The sequence below is a fragment of the Micropterus salmoides genome, unplaced genomic scaffold (assembly GCF_014851395.1).
Source record: "Micropterus salmoides isolate LMB-PRFRI ecotype aquatic unplaced genomic scaffold, ASM1485139v1 Ms_hic_scaffold_1, whole genome shotgun sequence".
In the NCBI taxonomy this organism is placed as follows: domain Eukaryota; kingdom Metazoa; phylum Chordata; class Actinopteri; order Centrarchiformes; family Centrarchidae; genus Micropterus; species Micropterus salmoides.
In genome coordinates this window covers 5,505,773-5,523,692 of record NW_024040040.1, presented here as the reverse complement: position 1 = coordinate 5,523,692, position 17,920 = coordinate 5,505,773, and the positions used below count along the sequence as shown (strand labels likewise).

At 42.7% G+C, this 17,920-nt stretch overlaps 3 protein-coding genes across 3 annotated transcripts in view; 1 reads left to right on the top strand and 2 right to left on the bottom strand.

The window, feature by feature from the left end:
• The window catches only part of LOC119910112 (nucleotide-binding oligomerization domain-containing protein 1-like), a 1,078,472-nt gene that overhangs the window by 127,789 nt on the left and 932,763 nt on the right, over positions 1 to 17,920 (top strand). The gene's annotated exons all lie outside the window — the stretch shown is intronic.
• The window catches only part of LOC119881802, a 727,332-nt gene that overhangs the window by 58,037 nt on the left and 651,375 nt on the right, over positions 1 to 17,920 (bottom strand). The window lies entirely within an intron of this gene.
• agap1 (ArfGAP with GTPase domain, ankyrin repeat and PH domain 1) overlaps positions 1 to 17,920 on the bottom strand; it is a gene marked incomplete in the record, with an annotated part of 112,501 nt that overhangs the window by 18,970 nt on the left and 75,611 nt on the right. Inside the window, 3 exon segments of the mRNA XM_038710403.1 lie at positions 5,605 to 5,827; positions 5,992 to 6,082; positions 8,309 to 8,463. Coding sequence (XP_038566331.1) covers positions 5,605 to 5,827; positions 5,992 to 6,082; positions 8,309 to 8,463 — 469 coding nt within the window.

Genomic DNA, 17,920 nt, shown 5'->3' with positions numbered 1-17,920 from the left:
CACCGGGCGAGCATGCCAGCTGAGGTGATGACGGCTGACCGCAGGCAGCCAGAGGTTAATGGGAACGTTTAGAGGATGGCTGAGTCTTTTTGTGGTTTGTACCAGGGAGAAAAATACTTCTAACAGGATCCCTCTGGCGCAGCAGAGCTGGCACAGTTGGTGTTCATCCACACTGTAACCACCCTCCGAGCTTCACAGCTTAGTCCCTTTTCACCACTGCGAGCGACGCATGTCAACAAGTATCTCCCTTCATAATGAGGCATTGTAGTGCTGACCAGGCGTGGCAAGACGTTGTATTTGCAGCAGTGAGCTCCAGCCCTAAAACGATTAGCGGCGACAGTATCCCCTCCTCGTCCTCTCCGAGACTCGCTGACGTTAATGAGACCTGGACCGGCCGTCGCTGTGGGCAGACGTACGGGGAGGAGGATGAACGGGGGAGTGAAACGAGAGGGAAAGGCGAAGATAAAGAGATGATGACAACAGTTGGAGATGGCGGGGCTCGGCCCTGTCACATATCTCATTGGGCGGGGGGCGCCGCCGTGGAGGCGAGGTGCGATCTCTCCGAACATAATTCCTCCCTCCGGTCCGACTGGGAAGTCGACAGGGGAGGGGAGGAGGCAAAGAAATGGAGGTGTTTAATACCGATGGCCATACTAGTGCACCTCCCTCCACCTCCTCTTCCTGGCTCCATCCGTCCGTCCCAGTCTCTTCACATCCATTCCTTCACATTTCTGCCTCCTCTTCCAGTCTTCTATCCATTTCTTTTGTTCCCTTCTTTATTTTCTGCTCCCTAAATGTCATTTTCCATCTATTCCTCCCTCTTCTGTTTTCCTTTCTTCCATCCAATTCCCCATCCTCCTCCTCCTCCTCCTCCCTCGTTCTCCACTTCTTCTTTCCATCTCCCTCTTCCTCCTATCCATTCCTTTCTTTCGCCTCCTATTCCCCTAGTTTTCCTCCCTCCTTCTCCTCCTCCCTTCCTCCATCTACCTCCCCCCCCTCCAAACCTCCAAACAGGACCTAATTGGGAGGCGGAGTGGGGGGCCAGACCTTGACAGACAGGAGGTCAGCGTAATTGCTGCTGGCCATATTTAACATTAAGATAATCAGGCCATTAATTACCCTTTGGATCATTAAATCAGCCACTTGCAAAATGAAATTTCGGCCTCTATTACTCACTTGAGAGACCACGAGGGGAAGGCATTTTTCCATCCATCAGCACCCCCTCCCTCCCACTCCCATCCCTCCTGCTGCCTGGACAAAGCCTCCTCCGGCCTTTTCCCATACCTCAACCTATCCCTCGTCTTTTCCCTCTTTTTCCCCACACAGGTTTCTGTCTCTGCGCTTCTCAGTCACTTCGAGGTGGAGGAATTGAAATTATCTGTGCGAATAAGGGCTTGATTTTGGATATTTAAACTGATATAGCACATAATACAACATGTGATGTATAACAGAGAGGAATTTAAACAGCTAAATTATTAAAGCAAATGCAATTTTCCACAAATAAACATACAGGAAATAGGATATTAACGTACTGTTTGTCCTGTAGAATTATATATGTATAAATGCATATGATTTGATTTTTGGTTTTATTAGAAATAAACAGCAGAAATAAGAAGAAACCAGGCACACATCAGGTTTAAGCCTAAGAGATCCAGATCAGTTTTATGTATCACTTCCTGTGTGAGCTTCATAATAAAGGCATTTAAATGTGAAGGCAGAGGTAGGCCTTTATTGTGAAAGTGGAAGAGATGACAGTGACATTCGTGGTTAAGTAACATTTAATTCAGATAGTTTGCTGCATTTTTTGTTGGGAGGGTATTTTAAAACTTTGCATGAACGAAATAGATCTTATAACATATTTAGCAAAGAACCTCCGACACGTGATTAAGAGTCTGGATTTCAACAAAAATCTAAAATATAGGTGACACTTTTCTTTTAAAAACATTTAAAGAGCGACGCATGATAATATTTGTCTCTATTAATCAGCACTTCCATGTATTTAACTGTATTAAACCCTCATATGTTTTAGTGCTTGTTGACGTCTCGCGGGTTGTAATTTAAGAGGAGCAGCGAGCGTTGAGTGAATGTAACCTCGGTGACAGAGCTCCTACATATCATTTCATACGCCGTCACTGGCGCTCCATAAAGATGTCATAAAACCTCCACGCCTTCCTCTCAAGGCGGGCGGCGAGAAGCACGGGCAGGTGCGGATGAAAGGCGAGGAGGGAAAAGAACAAGAAGTTATCCTTCCGTTCAAGTTTTAAACACATTTCTGAAACTTTTGAAGTCAGGAGACGAGATTATGTCATTACTGGAGCAGCAGGACGTTTTTATTGCTGCTTCTGCCCTAAAATCCGTAGCACATCTCGTCTAAGCCAGAATTACAATGCAAAACGTCGTTCATGTCTTTGTATTTTGTTTTCTTTCCTGCAAAAATAAGATGTGGGAGGTTGAGATCCAGTGATGTCATTAACAGACAGTTATTTCATTGGTCAAACTTTGGAAGGAAGAACACGTTTTGTCTATCGTGCAACGTTTAATCATTGGTGGGAAAGAATCAACAGTAGCAACTGGGAATGATCATTTTTACATAATTATTCTCATTAATAAACATATTTAAATGATCATGGTGTGATTTTTGCAAGGATTTGTACCAAACAAAGATGTTTTTTTAAATCAGCACGACAATATTTTATTTAAAATAGTATTTTGACTCAAATATCACCTTTAACAAACGTTGCACTTCCTGCAATTATTCCATATTACATTTTCAATAAATATTTGATTAATTAATCAACAGAGACAGATTTTAAACGTAACACCTCCACTCTTCATCTTTTTGACCTTGTTTTGTGGAGGGGAGGCCTGTTATAGTGAGTAGCAACAGGAAATTCCTGTTTTTTCTACCACAGAAGAAGAACAAGAATTTAAAATATAACTGTTTCAATCAGTGTTTATCTTGTTTCCTAGTGTAAAAATGTTGTCTGTGCATTAAAAACACCCTGAATGGGAAGATACCGAAAAGACATTTGGAGAGAGATGGCTGAAGAACACCACAAAGAAAAGAAGACAGAGGTGGAAAGAGACGGAGAGAAATGATGGAGGAAACGGAGAAAGGAGGGATTTATGGAGGGGAAACGACAAACAGCGAGCCACTTAAGGAATGGACTGATAAATACTATCGACAGGGCAGAGAGAGAGCGGGAGGGGGGAGAGATGGAGCTGCAGTGGAGCGTCGCGGGTTAATTGAGATAATATTGACCTCCTTCTCTAATCTCTTGAGGGGGAAACATGCTTCAGATTCATAAATAAATAGGAACATGAGCAACAATAAAAGCATTAGTGCTCTGACGGAGGAGGGCTAATGGCACGTCGATACTCAAAGATCGCTCACAGTGTGTGTGTCTGCATCAGTGTGGATGGGTGTGGGGGTTTGTTTTTTTTGCAGTGTGTGACGGCAGCCAGCACTTTGCCTGCATGTGTTACTGTTGAATACGCATTTGCGTGTGTTTGTGTTTGGTCACGTGCCACCTGAGCAGCTCATTGTGCCGCAACGTGCACTTCAAACGCACAAAATCACGAGATATGTGCAACATGTACAGGCATGTCGCTGTGTGTTGTTTCATCATATCTCTCAGGACACCCACAATAAATACACTAATTTGTCCACCAACATCTTGTTGTTTTATATATTTTTATTTATTTATATCCAGTATTTGTATAACTTGCATGGAAAGCCAGTATCAGACTTTAATGGTCATTGTGCTCCTCTTGGATATCTTCCCCCCCTCATATTTAACTAGCAGTACTTTATACTGTGTGTGTTACTACTAGTACTACATTAGTAAAAGGCTGTGAGACCTGCTTCCATCATTAGCGTGTATGTGTAGTATAAATAGTTTTTATTTACATGCATTTATTGTGTATAGTAGGGTGAAAATGTGTGTGTTTGTGAGCATATCTGTACACACTGTGTGTGTTGGGGGGAGGTCATGTGGGGAGTAATTATAAGGTGCTTCTGTTGACTAATGAGCGTCGGGGGGGTGAGTGGAGGGGGGTGGACGGGGAAGTCGATCTTTATGCGGATGGCAGTCAGCTCTAATTTGTTATGATGGCTGCTGGCTTCCCAAAGCTGCAACGGCCGATAATTACACACCACGCACACGTTAACACACACACGCGCGCGCACAGGTACACGCACTGATCAACACCGACGTCACGCTAAAGTTCACCGATTTGTTACTATCCCCCGTAGTCCACACACACACACACAGAAACAGAAACAGGGGTTTGTAGGCATTTTCTGTCAATATCCAACACATCCAGCGTGAACCCTGGTGAGTCTGTAACACTGAAATACTGCCCCCTCTCTGTAGCTGCCCGCACTGCACTGACACACACACACACACTCTGAGAGGTCAGTGATGGATTGTAACTCCCGTAAAACTTTGATTAATAGCCGAGCTTTTATCTGCTAAAATCACTGAATTGACCCTGCCTATATTTGGGGCAGGCCTTTAATTCCTTTTGCACAAAAACTGAAATAGGCAACTATGAAACAGTTTATTTCTTTCAATCAGTATGAATATTACTTGTTTAAAAATCATCAAATAATATCAAATACACGTCATTCATTTGATCCAGCTCTGACAGACCACTTTTATTTTGAAGGCAGCAACGTAACGAGAACAGCAGCAGGGTGCAGGATGAGAGAAGCGTGGCAGACGGTAGCAGACAGAGAGCGATGGACTTCACCTGACAGGATTCACAAGCTGATTCTTTTGATCGGTGGACCCTTCCAGACTAAAGGAAGATAAATAATCAGCGGACACATTCAGCCTCATCTCTTGTTCCCGGCCGGTTACATCGGTCAATCTATTTGGGGCTCGTTGTTTCCGTTAAATGAACTGAACGACTAGAATCTTAACGATCTAACGGTGTGGAGCATGTTCATACTGACATACTGATCATACGTTTAAACATTAATATTTGTATTAACGATCTAAGCAGCTTAGAAGCAGCTAAAGCGGTTTCATACATCCAAAGGCCAGGCGTCTAATGGAGACCAGGCCAGTAAACGCAGTAGACGGCTATTTGACTCGGCTATTAATTGAAGTTTTTCAGTAACTACAAGTACTCAAATACTGTCATTAAGTACACATTTGAGTACTTTACTTGAGTGTTTTCTTTTCATTCCACTTCCCAGAGGGAAATGTTGTAATTTTTACTCCTAACATTTAACTCTTAAAGCACAAAGCAGAACATTTTTTAAACATGAGGCTTTAACGACTCTACAGTTCACACAACTGCAGCTAAAACGATTGGTTGATTGACAGAAAGTAGATTGGCTGCTACTTTGATAATCCTCAAAGCTCATTGTTTATATACAAATGCCAAACATTTCCTGGAACGACGCCTGCCAACACAGACAGACAGACAGACACAGGCTGTAGTTGGTTGTAGTTTGGTCTGAATTTGTGCTCCTTTCTTTGTGAAACACCAACATAAATCAAGAATACTACCATGAACAGGACTCCAACCTCACAGTGAAACTAAAATCCCACATAATACAAACAAAAAAAGTCCTGGGTGTGTGTTTCCTACCTGCTGGCGTCCGGCCCAGGTTTGAGGCGTCCCTGCGCGTTGGCCTCCCACACGCTGTTGGCGAGCTCGTTGCCGATGGCCGACATGACCTTGATGAGCTCCAGCGGCCACTCGTCCAGGTCCAGAGAGCGAACCCTGGAGAGGTGGGTGCCCAGGTTCCTGTGGATGCCCGAGCACTCGATGCAGATCAGGGCCCCGAGGTTCAGACTCGCCCAGTCCGGGTCTGGATGAGCGGAGAGGGAGGCGAGAGGAGATCATTTAACAAACACATCCCATAAAGAAGTTGTGGGTACATTTCAACTCTTTTCAAACTAAAAAAAACGTGTTAATCCGACAGCAGGAGGTAGCTCCGCGATACGTTAGAGACTGTAAACGTTGTGTACTCACTCTGGGCTTCACAGTCGGCACAGCGGCCGTTTCCTCGAATACTCCTGATGGACTGCAGAGCCATGGCCTCCGTCTGGCTGGTCAGACGAGACTGAAGGAGCAAAAACACAAACTCAACTCAGGTCGAACTGATTTGGACTGCCGTCCACGTAGGGAGCAGAGCCCAAGGTGACGGGTTTCTTCAATGAGGCGAGACCGAAAGGTTCAGACGTTAAGTCGACTAAAATAAAAACAAAAGTAACAGTAAGACTGTTTTTTTAATAAATGCCAATAGATTATCAGAGTTTTCTTAGAGCCAGTTCACTGACAGAAATCTTGATAATCTAATAATTGTTTAAGTTAATTAAGAACATTTCTTCATAAACTAAACAATGAATCATTTATGTGAGAAAATAATGTGCAGATTGATCAATAATCTAAATAATTGTTACTTGTGGCCCCTAAATTGTTTGATTAATCAGATAATCAGCTGTGCCTGTAACAGGTAACAAAACCTTTAATGTTAATATTAATCACATAAAAGGACACAAAACGCAGATTATTGTCATGATTTCTGTCGCGCTGCCTCCCAAATCTTTTCCTGCTCACGCTCAAATCTGAGAAGAAGATTAGAGATAGTTTAAGATCGGATGATTCTGCTGTAAATAAACAAACACAAACACGTGCAGCCTCGCTCTCTGAGCCACATACAGGTGAGAACAGACCCGAACAGCCGCTGCTGTTTCAGGCTGAACCCACAGATGTCGGGGAAATTAAGGAATAACACAGCAAACAAATGGACTTGGCGGGGGGGGGGGGGGGGTGGCGGCAGTGGTGGGGGGGCAATAAAAGGTTGAGAGCCTGAGGCGTAAACACGGAGCCGCCTGCTGCATGTGCAGGTGGAAAATGGCAGCGCCGAGGCCGAAGCTGAGGTACAGTAATTGCTATTTTGTAATTATGTGAATGAAAGTGTGTTTGTGTGGAAGCAGGTAATAGTGAGAACCAGTGTGTGTGTGTGTGTGTGTGTGTGTGTGTGTGTGTGTGTGGTCCTATTCCTGCTGTTTGTATCATATCGGATACTTTAGTTAGTTTGATGCACCGCTTCATACAGTTTATAATTCGTAACACGTTTTTTTTATAGTTGTCTAAATGTAACGCACGCACACATTTCTGTCCGAACCTTTTAATAATTACATTAGAGCTGCAGTGACTAATTGATTAGTTGTTAACCAAGCACTTTTTAAAATTGTTTTAAGTAATTTTAAGAAACAAAAGTCAAAATTCTCTAAATCCAGCTTCTTAAATGTGAATATTTTCAGTTTTCTTTCCCCCTCTGTGACAGTAAACTGAATATATTGTGGGTTGTGGACAAAACAAGACATCTGAGAACATCATATAAGGAAAACGCTGAGGGACATTTTTTACCATCTTCACCAAACAACTAATCGAGAAAATAATCATCAGCTGCAGCCCTAAATGACATAATTTATGACTGTGTGTGTGTGTGCATATTTATTTCTTAATTTAATTTTACTCTGTCTGTATAGATAGTATATACTGTGCACAGTTTATATTAAAATCAAAAATAAACATTTCATTCGGGATGAATTAATTTGAGCCTTGATGAAAACTTAAAACTAAAACTTATTTTAACGATTAAAGGCAATTAAAAGCTTTGATAAAAGCTACACGTAGTAAGTGGACCTTGAATCAGTAGTTTAAATCAAATTATTATTCACGAGGTCAAGGACGAACTTTCAGACTCAAGTTTTAGGTGGTATAATAACTGAGCCCTTTTGCTGATGAAGACTGTGAGATCGGGTTGAAAGCCCCAGAAGTTAACAAGTTAACCTTGAGTTCAGATGTTTTTGTCAAAATACTGTTCAGGGTCAAGATAAGTCCCTGTTTTAAGTGGTGTGAACGGCCCCATTAGCAGCTAAAAGTCCAAGAAAACACTAGTAAGTGCACCTTGAGTCAAGATTTAATACTTACAAGGTTAACTTTTATTTAAGTTTTCTCGGTTATTTTAAACAGAGGTTTACCGAGTGAAGTGAAGCAGGTCTTGAACACATTTAAATGCTGCTGAAACATCAGTTTTATGAACATAAATGTCTCAAAGTTTTAACATTTTAACCACATTCAGCCAAGTTTTAACCGAGACATCTCCTGACCCTATCACCAAATCCTTAATGTGTGTTTTTAAACAAACTCTCATAACCCGTCTAAAAGGTTCCCTGACAAGTATATTTCCACATCAGCAGAGCTCTTTATAACACTAACTCTAAAACCGGGACTTCAGATGATTCAGGACTGTTGGGAACCGTAGAGCGGACTTCACCTTGTTCTTGCTGCTCTCACAGGACTGCAGGCTGGCCAGGATCTGGCTCTCGATGACCTGCACCCAGGCGTCTCGCTCCTCGTACGAAGTGGCTTCGAAATGCCACGTCTGCCCCGTCAACGACACGATGGTGAACTCAAAGTTTTCCTCTTGTTCTGTTGGTGAGAGAGATAAAAACAAACAAACAAACGAGATTTAATACAGGAACATCGGACGCAAAGCATCCAGCCGCGTTCCACCTCGGCCGCTTGGTTCTCGCTCTTATCCAGAGACAGACGAGGAGCTCGATGTCTTTGTGATTTCAAAATGGCTGAAATATTTTAGTACCAACGGTTCTCCCAAAGGTCTGTTCATGTGAAACCAAACCGTCTCCATTTACTAGAGGAATCACCCTTTTCCTAAATGCTCCTTTCTTCCCCTTTGCCCCCTTGATGTCCTGAAATTTCCATAATTTCTTCCAGGTAAATAAAGATTATACTGGCGCCATGTCAGTATAATATTAAAGACCACAAACCAAATCTCTGTCTTATAATTACACTTGATGCTCCACATACCAGGAACACACCTAGAAAAATTGAGGCCTGCTCCAACTAGTCACATTCAAACAATCTGACGTATAATCTTTGAATCAGTGAATAATTCAAATCATCAATCAATCTCCCAGACAGAAGCAGCTCTGTCCACGTGTGAACTGTGATATTTAGCAGAAACATGTCTTTTCATTCATACGAAGCTCTCTGACTGAGGGACACCTGTTACGGCCACTGGTGACCTACTTGACCCCGCCCACTGAAGCCAGGATGTCGCCTAAATTATGAGGCCCTGTGCCCTCTCCTCCACTCCAGCCCCCCGAGGGCCCCAGAGAGGGCCCCCCCCCCCGTTGATGACATGTCAGTGGGAAAGGTCAGTCATTACAATCAAGGCCTGCTGGAGGGGGACATATGGATCTATTACCCAGAACCCCCTCAGAGGTTAATGGGACAATCAGGAGTCAATTAGACTGAGTGTGTGTGCATGTGTGTGTTTGTATACGACTGTAGAAGAGATTAAAAGTCCTCGGCTTCTTTGAAGCAGTTGTATGTCTGCATAAAAAGGTACAGTTCACTCAATAGCACCATTATACACCCAACACACAGTATATCTCAAAATACTACATCAAAGACGCCTTTTAAATCAGAGTCTCAAGTTTCTTTTGACTCCAAAAAGTAAAATGTTTGCATCCAAAGCTGACAAACTGCTGTATCTTAAAGATGTAAGAGGAAGCTTTCCATCCAAACACACCATCCTCCACGCTGTCAGATGAACTGGGAAGTACTTTCTAATAATGTTCGGTCGATTAATATATCAACAGTTGGCTAGTAAGTATTTTGCTTTCTCTGCATCTAACAATTCTTTCATCGATCGATTAATCTTAGAATAAAATTTTTAGCCCTAAAAAAGTCCATCACAATTTTTCAGAGCGCAAGATGGCGTCTTTAAATGTCCTGTTTTGTTACCCATGAACCCAAGTATATATTCCATTTCTTATGGTTTAATACAGAGAAAAGCATCAGAAATCATCCGCACCACTGGAAAACTGGAACCAAGATGTGTAATGTGATGTTTGTCCCTGATAAATAACCTAAGTGATTAAATACTCATCACTAAAGTTGGCAATTCATTTCCGGTTAATCGACTATTGCTCTCAGTCCTAATCTGGACTCGACTGTTGGTCGGGCAAAACAACGTCTGACGACAAAACACAAGGCCATGGGACATTGTGACACTTTCATTATCTGACATTTCTTGACACTAATTAACCTAAAATAATACTCATGTATATCTTAAGAAGTTATATATAGTTGCAGCCCTACTTTGTTACCAAACAATCTAAATTCTTATCAATACACAGAAACGGTTCAAGCTAGTATCTGTAGATTTCAAATTTCATTTCAAAGCTTTCAACCCCAAAACAGCGTGAGAGTTCATTCTTGACCTCATCAACAGCAGCAGAGCTCTTCACTGTATCTCACGTTGTTCATCAACTTATTGTTGGCTCAGTCTCATGAAGTTGACTCACTTTACTGGGCACCTCTTTCATCTCTGTTGGCTAAAAAACAAAAATAATCTTAACTCAACCTATTAGCTTTTTGGGAACTTTAAACTGCAACTTATAGTTATATACTTTTTCACAATCACTCCTTGACATCTTAGGTTTTAGCCACCATGAACAATGGGCCGTAAAAATGTTTTTCTACAAATTATCCAACAACTCTGTTAGCTGATGGAGACTCAGAATAAAGATTTACTGTATTCTAGGATAAACTGTCCCATTTTGAAGACAGTGAAATTCAGCAGCGATGGTAGGTCTCAAGTTTGATGTTCTGCAACTGTTCGTGAACACGTTAAATGTTTCAGCATCGAGCCGGCTCTCGGAGGTCTGAGGGATGTTCGTGTGTGGTTTTGCTCAACTTGAGCACATTTGGAAACCGTTAGAGACCGCAGAAAGGATGGGAAGTGGAGGTGAAGCGGGGGCATGGCTGAGAGCCGGTATCATCGCCACAGCAGATCAGACAACGACCAGCTTCTGTTTACAATTAGCCCCAGTGAGGAGGTAAGAGATGAGGGGGAGGCAGGGGGGACACACAGGGGTAATCACTTAATCAAAGGACGGCCTCCAGCACGGCCGATAATTCCCAGGATTCCTCAGTATCTGACCCTCAACAAAAGCATGTGAAGGGGTTATATCTGTAAGAAATGCTCGGCTACAGACATACCCATCCAAAACAGCACGAGGAGTCGGCAGATCTCAGCGTGGAGGTCGGTAATCAGTCATGACACTTTCAGGCGAGCGTTTCTGGAAGCAGCAGTTTCATGACGTGTGCCGGGAGTGAAGCGGCGAAAAGATGAGGGGTTTAATCAGTCGGAGAGCGGTCACGGCCGGCCCGCGAGGGAACGACCATTTGCTCTTCCTCAACTCCAGTCATTTGGCTAATTGGGAGCGTCTCAGAGCACCGGAGCTGAAGTTCCCCTCTGGCTCCGCTCTGGATAATCAATGGTCTTGTCCGAGGAGAGGAAGGACGGAAGGTAAGGATGGAAGGGAGAGCCCCGAGGCCAAACGACCGGCTGAGTAGACCTTCCACTTCCAGGATAAAGAGATTGAAAACACCTTTGCTGACCAAAGTTTCCTTTGCTGGAGATAACGGTGGATTATTTTCATCTGTTAGGGGCTCCAGGCTTATGATGGGCTGAGTCTGATTAGTTGATGTTAATTAAAACTACTGTTTACAGGGGCTGGTTAATGGCTCAAGGTGAAACCAGACTTTTATTCTAAATTTGCAGCTGAATGCAGTTTCCATTTTTTCCACGAAGTATAATGGAACGTATTAGATGATGCACTTTAGTCCAACGCAGAACAATATGTTTTCCAAAAAGATGCAGGTCAAAACAAAAGTTTTCTTTGAAAATTAAACTCATGACAAATATTTGTTGACAACCTCTTATTCATAACGGAAACTCTGAAGTATATTAAAATGAAATGTGTCTAATTTTAGATAAGAGAACAGTTTAACGTACACTGATCAGCCATAACATTAAGACTAAGGTGGGATATATTGTGATCATTTTGTCAGATGCAAGGATTTCAGCGACTTTGACAAGGGCCAAACTGTGATGGCTAGACGAGCATCTCCAGGGGTCAGTAGCATCAGAGCAGGCGACGGGGTCATGGACGGCCAAAGGCTCACTGGGGAGTGAAGACTGGCCCCTATGGTCCGGTCCGACGAGCTACTGTCGGCCACACTGCTGAAAAAGTTGATGCTGGTTCTGATAGAAAGTTGTCAGAACCCACAGCGGAGTCCATGCTTCAACGGGTCAGGCTGGTGGTCATAATGGTGGATATGAATCACAGCTTGAGAGTGTTGTTGCTCAAGCATATGCCCCAACTTCTCAGCCAAACCCTTGCTGTCAATTCTTTCTTCTCAAAGTGGGGTCTGGGGGACCTCCAGGAGATCCTGAGGGGGTTCCATAAGTAAGCCAATGACAGAAAGCCAATGCTATTTTGGTCATGGGTTTCATTCGCTTTCTGTAACAAAACATCTAAAAGCAAAAATCCTATCAGATGTGGGACCTCATGGCAAAATCAACTGGGGGTCCGTGGTCTAGTTTGTGTCAGTTAAGGGGTCCTTGATGTGAAAAAGTTTGAGAACCACAGCTCTACGCTGAAGAACAGAACAAACTTGCAAAACTCAGCAATCCTGCAAAACAATGTCCAACTCAAGCCCCTTCCACAGCTCTGCACTGAGCTGTACACTTTGTCAAAGGCTTGTACTGTGTCATTCTGCAAAGTCCCACATGCCTGAGAAACCAAGTGACCAAAAATCATCTCTCCCTATCAAAGTATGAAAGGAGCACCTGCTGCTGCCTGAAGAGTCACGTTTTCTATCGGTTATGTAATGCACCTAGCCTCCCTACTCCCACACTGAAGGGTAAGCGGTTCGATACGTGCCAGAATTTAAAACTCTGAATATTAAAATGTGTAATGAAGGGCAAACTGTATATAATGCAGAAAGGGATAATTCAGTGTATTTGGAGGCTCCTGGGTCTTCATCGGGTGCGTCTTCGTTCTAAACGACAGCCCACCCATCAAGCGCCGGTTGAGCCCTGCAGGGTCAAGAGCAAGAATCCCATCATAATTAAATTCCCATGATTCTCTGTTTTCAGGGGGAGGAGGGTTTGGCTGCTTGACAATTATGGAAACCAACAATCCAGAAAGGCCCTGCCTCTCCGCAGTGTAAATTAAATGCTGTTTCTGGATTTAAATGCTGTACGCTGACCCAGCGCGCCGCGGCGGCTAATGAATAAAATGAGGTGGGCATCAGCCTGTGCAGCTGAAGGACCACTCCCACAACCCAGTTTCCCTCTGAACCCCCCAGCTGAGTCTGTACTTCACTCAGCAGCTCCTGACTCTACAGGAACAGTAAACCAACATGACATTTAAAGCTGTAATGATCAATATTTGTATATTATCAATGGATCAAAAAAGGCTGTGTACAATGAGAATAGTGAGGGGCCCACAGAGGATTATCAAACAAGCTATGTTTGACATAGCAAGAGACCTGCTGGTGAACACAGTGGAGCATTTAGCAGCTGAAGAGCCAGATATTTCCCCTCAGGTGACCAAACACAGAGCTAAAAGAGAGAGAATACTGGGGGCTGGAGATTCTCAGTAATCCAGGTCAAAGTTATCTAAGGAAGGTTAAAATCAAGGGAAACTGGACTTGGTTGAAGATACTTGCAGATGTTTCGCCTACCAGCCGAAGGGGCTTCTTCACTTGACTTCACTGACTGACTGCTAGGGAATCCCAGCTATTTAACCTCTCTGCCAGGAGCGCTAACAAACCAAGTGGTACCCATCACCTGAAAAACGACCCCACAGTCAGTCAGAGCTGAAGAAGCCCCTTGGATGAGAGGCGAAACATCTTCAGCCAAGTCCAGTTGCCCTTGATTTTAACCTTACTTTTACTTGTTTAAAAGGTATGTCATCTTAGTTTAGTGTTAGCATGCTAACATTAGCTAACTAGCGCTAAACACAAGTACAGCTGAGGCTGACTGGAATGATGGCAATAAGTTTTGCAAGTATTTAGGCATAATCCGGAGTATTTTTGACCTGATGATGGCGCTAGATGAAAAGTCAATTCATCCCAAGGGGAACAAAAACGTCTCAGCCAGATTTTGTGTCAGTCCATTCAATAGTTATTGAGATTAATTGCAATCCACAGAGCTGCTAGCGTGATTGAAAAGGTCCTCGGTGTTTTTAAAGATAAAGTTTTAAGTTTCTTGATCCTTTCAGACCCAAATAGTCTGTTGTAGTCTGTGCTTCATCTCCGCCTGCTCGGCCTCTCCTCTGAGTTTGTGTACAGGACTAAACGTATGCACGAGAGTCCAAACACACACAAACACACAGACGGCGAGTCACCCCAGCTGTATTGGTAATTACTGCCACCGCTCTCGGCTACTGTGGGCGACATTCACACAGAGAGAGGTGGCGCCGAGGCAATTTGTGAACTCTGACACCGCTAACCTTTAGCAGCAGAAACAGAACAAACCAAATATACAGCATTTGCAAGACGCAGAAAAGGAAAGGGGGGGGGGCAGGACATGCATACAGACCTATCATCCGGGGTGTGAGGTGTCGAGTCGGCCCAGCGGGGGGGTTTGAATGTGTGTGTGACAAGCAGTAGGTGCAATGAGAGGGGAGGCGTGAGGGAGACAAAAGGGGGCCTCGGGAAACACAAATTAAAAGCCTTAAATGTCACCGCACACAGTATTGCTTTGCGACACAGGTCATTACTCCCCATATTATTCGTAGCCTTTTACAACATTAATAACCTGGAAAATATTGCAGCCGATTGTTCCGAAGTCGCTCTGAAAAAGAAATAAGTAGGTCTATTTTTTTGAACAAGTATGTAGAAGCAGAGGGAGAAGCCGTGACGTGGAGCAGATTCAGGACTGATTGGAGATGATTTCACCTGTTTTGTCGCTCTTACTTTTGATTCGACAAATTAGATATTTTATGGAAGGCAATTACACTAAAAGCTGGTGGAGTCATATGTTTGAAGAAGAATTAGGTTAAATAAAACGAAAGGTACATCTGAACAACATCCGACACTCACTGGACGTCACGATCAACACCACCTGTACAACACATGCTTCCACGGAGGGTGCGTTTGTTTGGTTGTATCCTCACAGGTGACGAGGGCGGGGCAGAAGGATGCAAGGAGGGAAAGACGCCATGACAGACAGGTCAAATGACTCCACGACACAAGTGTACCAGACACATACTGACAGCCCCCTGTAAGCACTGATTTGGTCAAAAGATGTCCAGAAGATGTCAAAAGTTAAAAATGGGCTAAATATAGCTAAACGTGTGTTCTTCTAGACTTCTAGGTTACTCGGTAATGTTGTTTTGACAACAATTAAATGTGTATTTTTCATTGTGAACTACATGGTGAAATATTGTCAGTGAAAGGAGGAGGAGCTGCTCTATTTCAGACGCCCACGGTTCTGGAAATTATACCTGACTGACACTTGACGCTATATAAGATGAACAACTGCAGTAGAAAATATGTGGTTCTTTGAAAAAAAGTCAAAAGTATGAGAAGCCTGTGTATATAAAAACGTTTGGAAGAAGTTAACCACGACTCTGTGGATTGCGGCATACCAGGTCCAGTCAGAGGTAAGGCCTCTTCATAGCAAAGGCTGCCGAGGCTCATGGTTTCTCAGAAATAAGGCTGAAATAATTCAAACTGGTGATCAGAACGTGAACTTATAAGAGTGTAATATCCTCCATGAGAGTCCTGTTTCTATGTTCAGCAACATCAAGGATATGATTTAAAGAAAACTTGGGAATGAAAATACAGAATGAGGAAAAGTGCTTCCACTTCGCTTCCAAGTCTATGCCCTTCAAATCAGTTGTTCCCAACCTTTTTGTCTTTTGACTTTTGCTAACACAAAGCTATGTCTACGCACCAGGTTTTATAAAATACAAAATATTTTTGTGTAGCTAAAATATCTCTTTAAAACCTTGCGACCCTTTAAATTGATCTCACGACTATCTTGGAGGGTTCTTAGCTTAGACGTCTAAAAACTCTTACAGCACATGTAGCCCAGTTTTAACCTCGATGTTATGACATCTTTTCACACTGCCGATCAACAAATCACTGCTTACTGGGTCGTGTACATTTCTCCAGTACAGGCTGCTCCATCCCTGCAGTGGGTGGGGTCAAGTTGGGGTTGATGGGGGTCCACCTGTCTGTCACAGGTCCATCCCAGCAGTTTGTTACCTTCTGAGTTGTGCAGACTGTTGGTGTAAATGCCGCGAAGACTACCAACACGATTTAGTTTCCACGCTTTACGTTTGGCTGCATCCCCCGACGGCAGGAAGAGAGAAAAGAGGGAACAACGAGGGGAACAGAAGGAAAGACAGAACAGAGGAGAAGGAAGGACAGAGCGGAGGAATCGGACGACATGTACAAGAGAAAAAGAACAGGAAAGGGAAAATAGAGAGACAGGCGTCAAAAACAGCAACGTTGAGGATGATTGGTCAAAGAGAGAGGGGAGTGGCTTGGTGCGGAAGTAAGAGGGGCCACTGAATAGGATGAAGGGATGAAAGAAAGTTTGCAACATAACAAACGAGGCCAGAAGAGCAACAAACTTCTTCAGTGTTCCTGCACCAAAACACAACCTAATAAGATCTTATCGGACCTTGTTGTGCAGTAGTTATTCAAACATTTGAAACTGTCCTGACACATAAAACCTCACCCCTCTGGTACAAGAAGGTTAAAACACACGAGAATTAAATAATTAATTAATTAAATAAAAAACATCATAAATATTTAAATAAAGGCCTCAAATAACAGGCTAGCATGAACAAATAAAGGGAGATCCCTAGAATACAATTTCCCTTGAACTATATTTGGTAAGTTACTTTCAATTGAACTCACCACTTCCTCCAGATTTTCACGTTAAAAGCAAACTGACAAAGAAAGGAATATTGCCAATAAAAACAGCAGAACTAAAAAGATCATTTGATGTACTGACTAGAAAATTTGCTATTTTGATGATCGGTAAATCATTTAGAATTATTTATGGAGCACAAAAATCAGCTGGTTCCGGTTTCTTAAATGTGAGGGTTTGCTGCTTTATCTGTTTTATATCACTGTGAACTGAAAATCTTTGAGGACAAACAAAACAATATATCAACATGGATTATTTTCATCCTGATTTTAAGGCTTGGATTCTTTGTAAGGTGGTCGAGCTGCGAGCTCTGTGACCTCTAACCTCTGTGCCTCTTAATGCTGCACTACTCTGTCTTAAACAGCAAACCCTTGGTAATATTTACTCCCCGGGGCTACTGTGAGCATTTGCAGAGGATGAAATACAGTCGTGGCCGTGTGAGAGGAGACGCCGACACTTTAAATGTTACTGTGCTTGTTTCCCTCGTCGCCCCGCCTTCTTCCACAGCAGGCAAGGCGAGCGATAAGCGAGGGGGTTTATCCGTTTTAAAATGAGTCAAATATACCGAAGCTGTGGGGGCTGATCTCAGAACATTATCATTTAAAATGAATGAGAGTTGCTTTAAAAAGGTCACAGGTTGGATCCCAGAAAGAAACCGAAGCTGCTGCCTCGTCACAGACGGCAGCGTTAAAGTCTTAAATATACAATAACCTGTGTTTTGCAGAAATACAATTATTGTAAATAATGGTATATGTTATTTGTTTGTGTATATTGTTTTGGTCCTAACATATCTTATTATGGAGCAGAGAGGAAACTGTACAACTTCAATGTGTGCAGGTCATTTTTAAAAATGTTTTCTGTCTGAATGTTTTGAAACTGACTAAAAATCAGTGAATAAAGTTACCTTTCTTATTAAGAATTACCATGTTTTTTGTTCTTTCTCCTTCAGCAATTAAAAAATTTTAAAAGTTAAATTAGATATTTTGGCAGTTACTATGCTTTTTCAAACATTAACTTTTAAATTGTCAATTCAATGGAAAAATCAATTTGATTTCATGATTTTATTTTAATACTGGCATCCCTTTACTTCCGTAAGTGAAATTTATAATATATATT